The sequence below is a fragment of the Neovison vison genome, chromosome 5, assembly GCF_020171115.1.
Source record: "Neovison vison isolate M4711 chromosome 5, ASM_NN_V1, whole genome shotgun sequence".
Taxonomy (NCBI): Eukaryota; Metazoa; Chordata; class Mammalia; order Carnivora; family Mustelidae; genus Neogale; species Neogale vison.
The window spans coordinates 59906244-59921076 of NC_058095.1; the positions used below are offsets into that span (position 1 = coordinate 59906244).

A 14833-nucleotide genomic window follows, 5' to 3' on the forward strand; every position below is an offset into this window, starting at 1 on the left:
TTTTCCCTGTCAGGTAAATAATTTGCTAGAAATTAATTGACTGCCAGTCCAGGGAAAGCTTCAGGAATTCCTCAGGACCTCCACCATTTTTCAGTTTTGTGGGGTTGTGCATTCACTCCACTCTTGGACAACACAGGGCAGACTGTGACACTGTGTCAGGGTACCTTGCCATGAACACATCCCTCTCTAGTTATCTACAAGTACTGTTAGTTTAGAGATCAAGGTAGAGTGAATGTATGCCACTGATTCATCTCTCCCCCCAAAGCATCCTCTTCCATATTCTACTAATCTCATAGGCTCTGCAGTTTTCCTTCCACAGTTTGTTACCTCATTGTTTGATCCCTTGATTTCCTGATGCCATTTCCAAAATCAAACCAGAGTTAATCAATTGCCACGAATTTTATCCCCTAACCATTTCTGATTCTAAATCACAGCTCTCATAGCTACCACTGGTCTTTTCATCTGTTGTTTAAACCAATGTAGACATTTCTTTTTTTTTTTTTTTAAGATCTATTTATTTGAGAGACAGAGAGAACGGAGCACAAGTTGGGGGTAGGGGTGGAGAGACAGAGAGAGAAATCCTCAAACAGACTCCCTACTGAGCACAGAGCCTGACGTGGTGCTCAATCCCAAGATCCTGAGATCATTACTTGAGCCAAAATCAAGCATCAAAGGTTCAACCAGCTGAGACACCCGGACTCCCCAACAAATGTAGACACTTCTTAATTCATTCCCCACCTCCTAGGCAATACCTTCTCTAATCCATTCTCCTCATTGCTCCCAAAGGGTCTTTCTAAAATATGGTTTCTAACTGAATGCAGAGAAGATCCAAGAAAACACCCTACCTGACCTACTCTATGATCTAGTAATTCCCAACCCCCCCAAGATAATACACTCCAGTGGACTTCCTTGACATCCTTACTCAGACCTTCTTAAGGGTTCTTGAGACCTAGTAACACACACCAGCATCCTAAGAACACAAAGTCTCCAAATGGCCTCATACTTTCAGCATCTTGGCACTAAAGGGTATCACATAAACCAGGTCGGCATACTATTTTTTTTTTTCTATCAAGGGTTGGAAAGTGAATATTCTCAGTTTTGTAGACAGTCTCTGTCGTAGCTACTCAACTCTGTCATCATACTGGGAGAACAACCATAGACAATATATAAATGAATGATTGCAGTGATGACCAATAAAACTTTATTTATGGACAATAAAATTTGAACGTCCTGTCATTTTCACAAGTCATTAAGTATTATTATTTTAATTCTTTTCAACCATTAAAAATTGTTAAGAACCAGTCTTAACCTGCAGGCCATGCTCATGGAGGCAGCAGGCCAGATCAGCCTATGGATCTGGGGTTGGGCTCCTCCATCTCCAGCATGTTATACATAAAACACCAAAAGATCCAGGAAGCCTGTGTGGCTCAGTAGGCTCAATGTCTGCCTTCAGCTCAGTTCATGATCTCAGGGTCCTGGGATCAAGCCCCGCATTGGGTTCCCAGCTCGGCTGGAAGCCTGTTTTCCCACTCCCACTCCCCATGCTAGTGTTCCTTGTCCCTGCTCTCTCTCTCTCAAATAAATAAATAAATAAAATCTTTTAAAAAGAGAGAGAGAGAAAGAAAAAAAAAAAAAAAGAAAGGACCACAGAGCAGCATAGGCAGTCAGCTCCTAAAGTCCGAGGAGTATGGGTGCTGTCATTTCCAGCTGAACGTTGCTCTTTGTAAAACTCCCCTGTACTCCCTTCCCAACACAGGCTAAATACCATTTCATTTTCTTAGAGGAGTTTCCTCTGACCTCTGTTTTTATCAAATAGCGGAACAGGGTTCTTTCATTGCTAAGACCTTGGTTTTGACAAGTTATAGCTCAGAGTGTTTTATATGCATGGTCCAAAATGCCTTAATGAACGGGAGTTAAATCAAGTTTGTCCAATTAAGGGAGGAAAGTAAATGATCGCTTTCATGATCATCCATTTTTTCATTCTGGCCTTTGAAATGATATAAGTCTAATTAGTATAAAATACTCACTGAACTCTTGGCTGGGTTAGTGTGTTCAGATCATGAAGGCCAGAAATTTGTTGGAAAAAGGCATGACTTTGCTGCAGATAAAGTAGTCCGAGGAAGGGCAACAGCGTCACTGATGGATAAAATCAGAATTCTGATCACTCTGATTAGTTGATCACTCTGATTAGTTGATCATTTGCCGAACTTCTCACCTTTGGGGACCTCATCCAATTCCACAAGGAGGCAACATGGGTAGGGTGGCCCCAGTAGCACCTTTGGCCTCCAACATTTCTACGATGCTCACACTTCTGCATTAGTTATGAAGGAAGGAAGAAGCACGTAGGTGTTGGAAAACTTGAAGGGGGAGATCGTATATGATTTCAGGTCCAGATGGCCTCAGGACTCACCTCAAGCCTCATTCTGGGACTGAGGGAGAGCTCCTGAGGCCCACAGAATATCCCGGAGTCAACCCTGCTCACCTTTATGTCATACCCAGTGTTTCCAGGATTTTATCTCTACTGGCACTTTCTTTATCCTTTACCAGCTCAATGTCCTCTCCTTGCTGAGAAGACCCCATTGTTTAGTGTGATCCTCCCAACTCTCCCTTTCCCCAAAACCCATCATCATGTCTTTCTAAGTTTCTTCTCTTCCTCCAAGAGGAAGATGACCATCCCTCCTCCTCCTCCATCTGAGCCAGGAGCCCAACCCCTTGCCCCTGAGTTAGAACTCTGCTCTGTTCTCTTTTCCCAATTTCTGACTCTCCTTCGTAGTTCTTATGCTCTCACCCACCACACTTACTTTCTTCCCTTAACGCTTTTCTGTATTTCTTCACAAACTCTTCTGGATGCACAGAAAGCAAGAATACCCCCATGCGGTTACACATAATGTTGCAAAGTAGAAACTTCCAGCACACATGTGCAGACTGTCTTTCCAGCGAGGTGCCCAAGATGCATGTGCGGACCGTCTCTCCAGCTAGGTGCCCAATACAGAGATTGCTGTTCTGTCTGGTACGGGCATTTCAACTTTACAAAAAGTGCCAGGCTTCTCTCCAGACTAGTCGAATGTGTTTCCTCTCTGATCAATAGGGCCTGGATGCCAGTTTCCTCCTAACCTCTCCTGCACCCATTTCCCTGACATACTGGTTTTTGCCAATGGGCATGAAATGAAATCTCATTGTTTTCTTTCCCATTTTACTTGTGACCTTGAGCATATTTCCGAGAGTTTACTGGCTAGGCCTCTTCTCTGAGTTGCCTCTTTTTGTAGTCTGCCCTTTTGCTCCAGGGTTTTTGGTCTTTTTCTTATGGATTTGTAAGTTCTTTTTATATTCTGAATACTAATGGTTTGGTCATTATAAGGGTTGTAGGTACCCTTTGAAGTCTGCATCTGACTTGCATCATGCTGATTTAGTTTAAATGCTGTAAAACTTAACAGTTCTTTTTAATGCCCTGTGCTGTTCCAGAGCATTCTGTTCTCTTCAACCTGACAATAATTACTTCCTGTATTTTGTTTTTAAATTGTTACTGTTTGGGGGCACCTGGGTAGCTCAGGCAGTTGGGGTCTGACTCTTGGTTTCCATTCTGGTCATGAGTTCATGGGTTGTGGGATCAAGACCCACGTCAGTCTCCATGCTCAGTGGGGAGTCTGTTTGGGATTCTCTCCCACTGTCCCTACTCCCCAACTCCCTCTCTCTCTAATAGATGGATAAATCCTTAAAATAAGGATTTTTTTTGACTGTTTGACTTTTCATATTTATGTCTTTAATCTCCCTAAAATTTCTTTTTTTAAAGATTTATTTATTTCTTTATTTGAGATTGGGGGGGTGGCTGGAGGAGGGGCAGAGGTTGAGAATCTCAAGCAGACTCCCTGCTGAGCAGAGAGCCAACACGGAGCTCAGTCTCATGGCCCTAAAATCATGACCTTAACCAAAATCAAGAGTCTGACGCTAAACCCACTGAGCCGCCCAGGTGCCCTTTAAAATTTATAGAGTTCTAATTTTAATTTTTAATCTTAATACTGAATTATCCTAACATCACTTATTGATTAATCCACCTCAAGACTGCAACTAATTTTTAGTATCAATTTTTTAATTTATAATTGGGTCTGTTTCTAAGGTGTTACCCTTGGTGTTCTATTTGTCTGGCCCACACCAATTTCACATTGTTTTAATTAATAAAGTTGTATAAGGAGACTTAATTTCTGTAGGGCAACTCCTTCCCTCTGGTTCTTCTTCAGAAATGTCAGGGCTGTTGTTTACCCTTTGTTCTTCTGTGTACATTTTAGAGTATGCTTGTCAGGATCAAGAAAGAAATGCGTTGGATTTTGTTGTTGTTGTTAGAATTGCATCATTATGATGGGGGTAATACCGAGTCACCCTCCTGTGAGCATAGTTTCTCTTCCCATTTATTTACGGTTCTGTTTATGCCTTTCAAGTAGTATGTTATTGTTCTTACACCACAATCCTGTATATCTTTTCATATATTACTACCCACCTTATAGTTTTGTTGGTACCCTAAATAACTTTTAAAATAACATTTGGTGGGTGGGGGGCACTTGGCAGACTTACTCAGAGTGTATGACTCTGAATCTCAAAGTTGTGAGTTTGAGCCCCATGTTGGGTATAGACCTTACTTACTTACTGGCTATAGAACTTACTTAAAAATAATAAAATCTTCAAAAAAAGATTTTAAAAAGAAAAGTAATTTTCTTGGCTTGAGTACAGATGCCCTTTTATTTCCAATTGGCTTTGTGTCCCTCAAGCTTGTTCTTGAATATGCTTGTGAGTCCTGGTGGTTTATGTATATATTCTCTTAGATTTTCTACGTAGAAAATTAGATTTTGAACAATAATTTTATGATTGCCTTAGCTATTCTTATACATATTCCTTTTCTTGATTTTTTGTATAGTCTAGGACCTCCTGTATAACACTGAATAGGAAACATGATGACAGTTATGCTTGCCTTGGTCCTGATTTGAAAGAGAATATTCTAGTATTTCACCATTTGATATAATGTTTGCTTTGGGTCTGTGATAGACATCTATTATATAGGTTAAGAGAAATCTTATTTATTCCTAGTTTGCTAACAGTATTTGGAAATTTTATGTATCTCTAATGGTAATATATTACTTCTTTAATCTATTAATGTAGCAAATTATTCTCATAGATTTCTCTAAGACTTAACCATCATTGCTTTTCTAGAACAAACGTTGTTTGGTCATCATGTATCTATTTTTATATATTTAATTAAGATTTTTTTTTAAAAGATTGTGTTTATTTATTTGACAGAGAGAGACACAGTGAGAAAGGGAACACAAGCAGAGGGAGTGGGAGAGAGAGAAGCAGGCTTCCTGCTGAGCAGGGAGCCTGATGCGGGGCTTGATGTGGGGCTCAAGGCGAGGCTCGATCCCAGGAATCTGGGATCACAACCCGAGCTGAAGACAGCCGCTTAACCGACTGAGCCACCCAGGTGCCTCTAATTAGGATTTTTAAAAAGATTTATCCATCATACACCACCTTACTAATACGGGATTTTATTTAACTTTCAGAACTTTGCCAATCTTAAAAAAATTATAATTAGACATACTTTTCAAAGTACACTTCTATTACTACGAGTGAAGTTGAGTATTCATATGTTTGCCAATCTCATTAGTACAAACAAAAACATAAACATAGTGTTGATGTACATTTCTGTTACTACAAGTGAGGTAAAGCATTTGTTCATATATTTAAGAGATATTTGTATTTCCTATACCATGAGCTCTCTTTTTGTATGCGTCACCATATCTTAAAATGGCATTATTTACTTTTTCCTTTTAAAAAATTTTTTTAATTTTTTTAAAAGATTTTATTTATCTACTTGACAGAGAGAGAGCAGAAGTAAGCAGAGCAACAGCCAGATGGAGAGGGAGAAGCAGACTCTCCACTGAGCAGGGAAGCTTGATGTGGGGCTGGACCCTAGGACCTTGGGATCATGACCCAAGCCAAAGACAGCTGCTTAACTGACTGAGCCACCCAGGCACCCCTAACTTTTTCCTTTAATGGGGGAGAGTTTCTTTACATATTAAGGAGATTAGCTATTTAACTATAATTGGAGAAAATATGTATTTTCTTTTTTTCACCTTTTAAAAATTTTTAGATGAGAACATTTAAGTTCAATCTCTTAGCAAATTTCAGTTATACAGTACAGTGTTATCAGCTATAATCACCATGTTATATATTAGATCCTAAGACCTTATTCATCTTATAACCAAAAGTTTGTGCCCTTTTATCATATTCTGTCTGTTTCCTTCAACCCCCAAGCCCCAGCAACCGCTTTCTACTCTGTTTCTATGAATATTTTATTCCTTTTTTAAAATTTTTATTTATTTTTATTTGATTTCTTTTCAGTGTAACAGAATTCATTGTTTATGCACCACACCCAGTGCTCCATGCAATCCGTGCCCTCCATAATACCCACCACCAGGCTCCCCTAACCTCCCACCACCCCCACCCCTTCAAAACCTTTAGATTGTTTTTCAGAGTCCACAGTCTCTCATGGTTCATCTTCCCCTCCAATTTCCCTCAACTCCCTTCTCCTCTCTATCTCCCCATGTCCTCCGTGTTATTTGTTATGTTCCACAAATAAGTGAAACCATATGATAATTGACTCTCTCTGCTTGACTTATTTCACTCAGCATAATCTCTTCCAGTCCCGTCCATGTTGTTACAAAAGTTGGGTATTCATCCTTTCTGATGAAGCCATAATACTCCATAGTGTATATGGACCACATTTTCCTTATGCATTCATCTGTTGAAGGGCATCTTGGTTCTTTCCACAGTTTGGTGACCGTGGCCATTGCTGCTATGAACATTGGGGTACAGATGGCCCTTCTTTTCACTACATCTGTATCTTTGGGGTAAATACCCAGTAGTGCAATTGCAGGGAAGCTCTATTTTTAATTTCTTAAGGACTCTCCACACTGTTCTCCAAATTGGCTGCACCAGCTTGCATTCCTACCAATAGTATAAGACACTTCTCTAATGAAGACATACAAATGGCTATCAGACACATGAAAAAATGTTCATCATCACTAGCCATCAGGGAGATTCGAATTAAAACCACATTGAGATACCACCTTACACCAGTTAGAATGGCCAAAATTAGCAAGACAGGAAACAGCATGTGTTAGAGAGGATGTGGAGAAAGGGAAACCCTCTTACACTGTTTCTATGAATTTGGCTGTTTTTTGTTTTTCAGTTTCATTTGTTTTGGGGTGTTTTTTTGTTTTGTTTTCTTTTTAGGATCCCACATGTAAGTGATACCATGCGGTATTTTTCCTTCTCTGTGGCTTATTTCACTTAGCATAATGCCCTCCAAGTCTACTCTGTTACTGCAAATGGCAGGATTTCCTTTTTTAAAGCCTGGATAATACTCCTTTATATATGTCACATTTATTTGATCCATTCATCTGTTGATGGATGCTTAGGCCGTTTTCATGTTGTAGGTATTGTGAATAATGCTCTAATGACCAGAGGAGTATGGATATTTCCAAGATCTAGTTTTTTTCTTTCAAATATATACCCAGAAGTGAGATTGCTGGATCACATGTACTCCAGAAGTGGAATTGCTGGACCACATGTACTTGTTCTATCTTTAATTTCTTTGGGAGCCTCCACACTGTTTTCCATAGTGGCTGTACCAGTTTACATTTCCACCAACAGTGCACAGGGGTTACTTTTCTCCACATCCTCATCAACACCTACTATCTCTTGTCTTTTTGATAATAGCCATCCCAAAAGGTGTGAGGTGATATCTCATTGTAATCTTCATTTGCATTTCCCTGATAATTAATTACATTAAGCACCTTTCCATGTATGTGTTGGCCATTTGTATGCCATCTTTTGGAAACATGTTATAATTGGTCCTTCATGTTTGCTCTTATTATACTTTGCCTATGTTTTCGCCAATCCATTTTTTCTATTTTTTTAATAAATTTCTTAATTTTACATAAAATGTATCAATTTAGATGCACCAAATTTATCTTTCTTTTAAAACATACCAATTTTGAGTTATACTTAGGAAAGACCTTCCCCATTCAGAGGTTATAAAAATATTTCCCTCCTGTCTTCTGCCATTTTTATGGGTTTATTTTTTATAGTTAAGTATTGATCCATTTGGAATTTATCCTACTGTGCAATGGAATATAAGGATCTAACCATAGTATTTTTTTTTCCAGATCCCAGTTTTCCTAATACCCTGTATTAAAGGTTCATTTTCCCCATTGATTTTAAGATGTCATACTTATCATATAGTAGGTTCCCCAAAACCATTCATGCTCTCTCCCTTTCTTCTTCAGTAGGAAGGGATAGCTCATTCTTCATCAATATATGGATTTATGTGTTTTTCTCTCATGGCTCCTTTCACTTATATTTATATTATAAGTATTTTACATCTGTTTTATTTCTCCTACTAAATATTAAGCTCCTCAGAAGCAAAATTTTTCCTAACAGTAGTTAGTAAATAAATGTTTTAGGCAAAAGAAGTAAAGAATTGAGAGCTTTTCTGCTACAGGCTGCTACCCCAGGACAAAAGAATGCCGTGTACCCTTGTTCCATTCTTTAAAGTATCATCCCTCCACCTGCACTGAGTTTGGAGTATATACGGTGTCTGTCCAATTCCACCAGCAAGAGTGGTGGGACACGGCCAAAAAATCATAGGCCCTGTGTCCCAAGTTTGGATAGCACCTCACATCCTATTGTATCATGCAGAGAGATGCCAAAGCCACTCATCTGTGTCCCATTTCTCCCAGGAGAGATCCCAGACCTCTACTCTGATGATGAAGTTGAAAACATCATAAATAACGTGAGGAATGAAGTCAAGAGCCAAGGTCTAGTTGATAACAGAGAAAACTGTTGGAAGTTCTTTATAAATCGGGTCCGACGACAACTGAAGGTATAGAAAGATTTACTGCCCAGGATAGGCAGACCAGAGATGGTTCATGAGATCCTCTGCTGTTATTTTGGACAAGCTGCCCTCATAGATTATACTGGGAGTGGGTAGGGAGGCTGGAGTGCCCTTCTTCACCTGAGCAATTTTGCAAGGCTGCCCTTATCTGCTTCAAGGGCAATAGCCTCTCCCTTGGCTCATGCAGTCCCAGCATTCTTAATTTCTTGGCTAGAAGCCTGGCTAGTATTGACAGATTTTCTTCTTCCTCTGTTGGATTTTTTTCCCGACTTTCTGGGAAATAACACAAAGCTCTATCTGTCTCACTATGAGTATCTCCCTGATGCCCTCTTGGTTCTCCCCACCCTCTGATTTCTCAGGTGACTCTCTGTTTATCCCCCGTGGGGAACAAGCTGAGAGTCCGCAGCAGGAAGTTCCCAGCCATTGTGAACTGCACGGCCATCGACTGGTTCCATGAGTGGCCTCGGCAAGCACTGGAGTCCGTCAGCCTTCGCTTTTTGCAGAACACAGAAGGCATCGAGGTGAGAGGGCAGAGGAGATACTCCTCAAAGTCCCGCCCACCTGGGGTACAAGGAATTCCATGTCCAGAGTTTCGGGGTTCAAGTTCGGACTTGAATAGACTTAGTGGAATAGAACTGCCCATGGAATGAGGCCATGAGTGGGGCAGGCCATCACCTCCGTCTTCACGTCCAGACAGTGAAGACTTATTTTCCACTTTTCACTTTCAGCCCACAGTCAAGCAGTCGATTAGCAAGTTCATGGCTTTTGTCCACACGAGTGTCAACCAGATGTCTCAGTCTTATCTGACCAATGAACAACGCTACAACTACACAACTCCCAAGTCATTCCTGGAGTTCATCAGACTCTACCAGAGTTTGCTACACAGAAATGGAAAAGAGCTCAAGTCCAAAATAGCGCGTCTCGAAAACGGGCTGCTGAAGCTTCACAGCACCTCTGCCCAGGTGGGTGACGGTCTTCCTTCGCCCCTGCCTTCTGGGCATCGAGAGGGAGTGGGAGCACACCATTCCAGGAAACTGGAGGGATCATGGTCCAGGCCTGAGAATCATGTATGGTTTTCCAGAGGCCTTGGTGTCATCAGACACTGTTCCAGGAGTTATGGCTGAGCTCCCCCTGCAGAAGGGCCCACTGTGAGCTTCAGGTCTGGTCTGCTCCCACGTACTGATGATGGAGTCCTCCAGAACACCTCTTTAATCTTGCTTGTTACCGCTCTCCTCCTCTTCTGCTACCTTCCTTTCCTCTCTGGCCAGCTTCCCTTCTGTCTTCAGAACCAAAAGAAATGAGTGGTTGGGAGAGACAGTTGTAGAACTATACTAGTTTTTCTTTTATTTCTTTGTATTATCTGTCAAAGCACCATCAGAACCTGACTTCTTAAATCCTGTCTCATTTCTTGCATTTCTTCATATATTCCTCAGTAATTGGCCATCAAAAGGAGGTCCCTGTTGTTCTGTCCTTGTAATATATTTCTACTTACTTTTCCAAAGGGAACAAGTTTGTTTCAATTTCCTGCTCCTTCCTTGAGAATTGGAGGACAATTCTAGCACATTCTCTGCCCCTGCGCATGCCCATCAGACATTGCCAGCCCCTTGATGGCCCCCTCCTGTGCTCTGTTTGCTGGCTGCAGAGCCAGCCTCTCATGAACGCGGTGTGGTTTTCTTGCATTTGCACCATTAAACTCAATTGTGATCAACTTAATTCTTGGGCATCCCATGTTCCTACAGAGATCTAAGCCTTTTGCTCATTGTCATCATTTCAGAGTTTTGTTTTTGGCATAACTGTCGAATTTGCTTCTTCTGACTTGTCCTCTCTCCCCACTTTAGTTTCTTGAATCATAGTTTCAATATGCTGAGAGGATTTCAGTTCATTTAGTGGGATTCTGTAAGCCCTTGCAATCTGTTCACATAGAGTTTCTTCTGCTTGGGCCATTTTTCTTCTGTTATCTGGTTTTGTTCATCTGCTCTGGCATCTCCTCCAGGAGCAATGATTTGCCAGATGGCTTCTCTGTGCCCTATATCTATTATGTCCTCACTCGTTGATCTCATCCTTTTGGCTTTTTTCGCTTCTGGGTTCTAGGAGAACTTTTCAAGTTTACCTTCAACAATTCTAATATTGCTTCTGCTTATGTTTCCAGGGAAGACTTTAATTATGCTATTACATTTTTAATATCCTAACAACTCTTCCTCACCTCATCCTTTTCTCCTTCCAACACATCCTATTGCTTTCTTATTTCAGCCTGTTTTCCTGCAACTTTGTCGCAGACACCATCCTACCGATGATGGCAGACAGCTTTCTCGATGTATTGTCTAGATCCGGTCGTGCGCCATCTTCAGACCTGTGCCCTTCTTAGTCTCCTGGATGCTTTTCCCTTCCTTGTTCTGTATTTCTGAAAAGACCCTTTTCTTCTTTTTCTTTATTTACTCTCAGGCATGGTGAGATCTGTTCAGACTTGGTGTTTGTCCACATGTGACGTGTAACAATTGTCCATGACGCTCCTCTGTGTCCATTTTGTCATGACCACACCCCTTCCCAGAGCTACAGTTCTGGGCAGATCAAGAGACACAGATCCCAGCCAAGGCCCTAGCCATTTACCTGGCATGTACCTTTATTGTAGAAAGATGGCATCTTCTCTCCCAACACTTCTCAGTACTCTCAATCTCTGAGCTTCTAGAAAACAGCATGAGATAGAATCCCAGAATGCAGTCCTTCCAGGTTATCTTTAACATCTGTCACTTCTTCCTCTACCTGTCTCCCACCGCCAACCTATGATGCCCTCAGAACACTGTCCCCCCAGCAGCCCCTGTTGTCCCTCCCCTCGCCTGTTCTCTGGGAATTATTGATCATCCCAGTAGAAGACTGGTTGTACCTTAGGTGAACCCAGCTCTGTCTGCCTATAGCTAGCGGAAGAGCCTCCCCAGTCCCAGCATCAATCTTGGTCTCTTCTCCTTCAAAATTCTCTACTTCAGTGAGTTGTGCTTTTACCTACCTACCCAAATATCTAAAAATCGGGGACTTACCTTAGATTCTTCTCCTTGTCTCAGTTAAGAATTAACAAGACATATATATATATATGTCTCAAAATGTACCCCTCTTGCTGTATCCCCATTTTCAATGCCTTGATTTAGACACTTATTACCTGGATGATTTCAACACATCGAACTCCGCAATGTCTCCCCCATCCCAAACCTGCATCACCAACAATTTCTCATATCGCCCATCAGCTTGGGGTTGTCCTTGACTCTTCTCATTTCTGTCACACGCCCTGTGCCCAAACATCAGAAAATCGCTATCGGCTCTAACTTCAGATATGCCCAGAATCCCAGCGCTGTGCACCTCCTATGCTTCCATGCCCCTGATCTGGGCCACTGGCATCCTTAACCTGAGCAACCAGAGCATGTTTCTAGCTCATCTGTCTGCTCCTTTTGCCCATCTTTGGTACATCATCCACAGAGTCGCCAGAATGATGCATTCAAACCATATGTCGGAGCATGTCACCTTTCTGCTCCAAACCCTGAGATGGCTTCCATTTCCCTAGTTAAAATGGCACCCCAAGCTTCTCTGCCATGGCGCCGCGCAGACTCTCAGACCTCACCTCCCACTACCCTATGTCCACAACGTTCCTCTCTCTCTGGCTGTGCCACTGCTATGCTCTCTCCTCAGACAACACTAGGCCTTTGCACTGGCTGTTTCCTCTCCTCAGGTGTTCTTCCCTCTCTCACCCCATGGCTCACTGTTTCATCTCCTCCTCTTTGCTCAAATGTCACCTTCTCAGTGAGTCCTACTCCGATGACCCCATTTTCAGTTGCAATCCCACACCACACCCACGTCCCTTATTCTGCTCTACTTTATCTTTTTCCCATAGCACTTACCCCACCAACATGTAACTTACTTATTTGTTATCTTTCTTTTGTGGTGTCTATCCCCATCTTTTGGACACGACCTCCATAAGGACCAGGATCTTTATCTGTTTGGTTCACTGATGCATCTGATATGTCTAAAACAGTGCTTGGACAAAGTGGGCACTCATTAAATGTTTGTTGAATGAATGAATGAATGAATGAATAGATGGGTCCCCCTACTGTATTCTAGACACAATATCCAATAGAAATATCCTACTGGTCATATATGCAAACTAAATTTTCTAGTAGCTGTACCAAAGGAAGTAAAAGGAATAAAAGGAATTTAATTCTGACCGTGTATTTCAATCTTACATAATTACATCATATATTTTAAGAATAGGTTTATTAAACCCAACACACCCCAAATCTTTTCATTTTAACAGGTAATCAATGTATAAAAACATTATCAATGAAGTATTTTTTTTTCTACATGTCTTCAAAAACTACTGTGTGTGTTTATACTTACAAAACATCACCACTGGGACAAGACACATTTTAAGTGCCCATTCATTATGTGGGGCTGGCAGCTACCAAACCAGAGGGATATTGAAGAGATCTTTGCTGTTGGAGGGATCTTTGCTCAGTTCACAAGCTTAAGTCTTCTCTTCTGTGGGCATTAATGTTTTAGACACTACATTGCAGATTCTCTGGACTTTTCTAGAAATCTCAAACTGTATCTTTACCCATGTGCCATTCTTTCTTCCCCCCATCTACCCCATTGCACCCCGGCATCCAGCACTTCTTACTGGTTGTGATTGTCCCAGATCTCCACAGCCTCTTCATGTCTTTGGGTTTTTACATCCGCCCCTGCCCTTGTCAGCTTGTCACTGTCAACACCTATGTGGTTTGCTACCCCTGCCCCAGAAGCCCTTTCTAAGCTCTGAGAAGGTGTGCCTTCCCATCTCTGAGGTCCCATCCCCAAATTATATTTCTTCTCTTGTATATGTCATGTCATACCACCAGCAGTCATTTAAGCACAGACACCGGGATTCATTGGCTCATAGTAGGTGTTCTATAAACGTGTAGAAAAAGGGCCATATGGGTAGATCAGATGGCCAGGGAGCCAACCAAATGAACACTTTCTAAAGTCACCTACAAGCTCAGAATGGGGCTGGAGGAAGGGCTCCCCAATACTGTAGACATGGTATGTATTTCATACTCATGGATGGTTACAAGGATGATTCTTCTGATAAAAATGGTGTCTTAGCTTCCTAACTCTGTTGTAAACCTTTCATCTGAAATTGTTCCTTAGATAGAAAAAGCCTTAAGTATATTATCATAATCTTGGTATAAGGGTAATTATTTGGATTATGTGGTATCATTCCTGCTACTCACATAGGACAGTTTTGGGGATTCATAATCTTGTGGCTAAATGAATCTCACAACCCTGACTCGGATGGACTCCAGATTTCTTTAGCAACAATAGCAGTGTTAGGACTAGTAATTGGACTGGTGAGAATGACAATAATTAATAATTGTATGATCATCCCATAATTTCATGCTTAGACTCAAGGGGACATAAATGTAACTTTATTTTTCTATAACTGAATTTAACTTAGCTAGAGAGCTGTCTTTTTCATTTAAGAATAAAAAGTTCTTTTTCTTATAAAGATTATTTATTTGAGAGAGAAAGAGTGCACAAGCCAGGGGGAGGGCCATGGAGAGGGGAAACAGACTCCCCACCGAGCACGAACCCAACACAGAGCTCAATCCCATGACCCTGAGATTGTGACCTGAGCTGAAACCAAAAGCTGGACATTCAACCAGCTGAGCCACCCAGGTGCCCCAGGAGTAGAAACCTCCTAATCTTGCATTTCAGGTTGCCTTGGTCACTTCAAGTTAGAAACTCAGTCTCTGGAAGGCAGTCAGTTCAGATAAGTCTAGCTCCGGGCTGTTTCCCTGTGAAGGGTGTTTTGCTCCTTCCCATCAGGCAGTGGTGGTGGTCATGGCTTCAGGAGACAGTGGTGAAGCCCCA

General features: G+C 41.5%; 1 protein-coding gene across 1 annotated transcript in view; it reads left to right on the forward strand.

Moving 5' to 3' along the window:
• Window positions 1-14833, forward strand: part of DNAH9 (dynein axonemal heavy chain 9) — a 334218-nt gene that overhangs the window by 207683 nt on the left and 111702 nt on the right. Inside the window, exons 46-48 of the mRNA XM_044249120.1 lie at window positions 8790-8932; window positions 9304-9465; window positions 9673-9906. Of these exons, the coding sequence (XP_044105055.1) occupies window positions 8790-8932; window positions 9304-9465; window positions 9673-9906 (539 nt within the window). The remainder of the gene's footprint in view (window positions 1-8789; window positions 8933-9303; window positions 9466-9672; window positions 9907-14833) is intronic.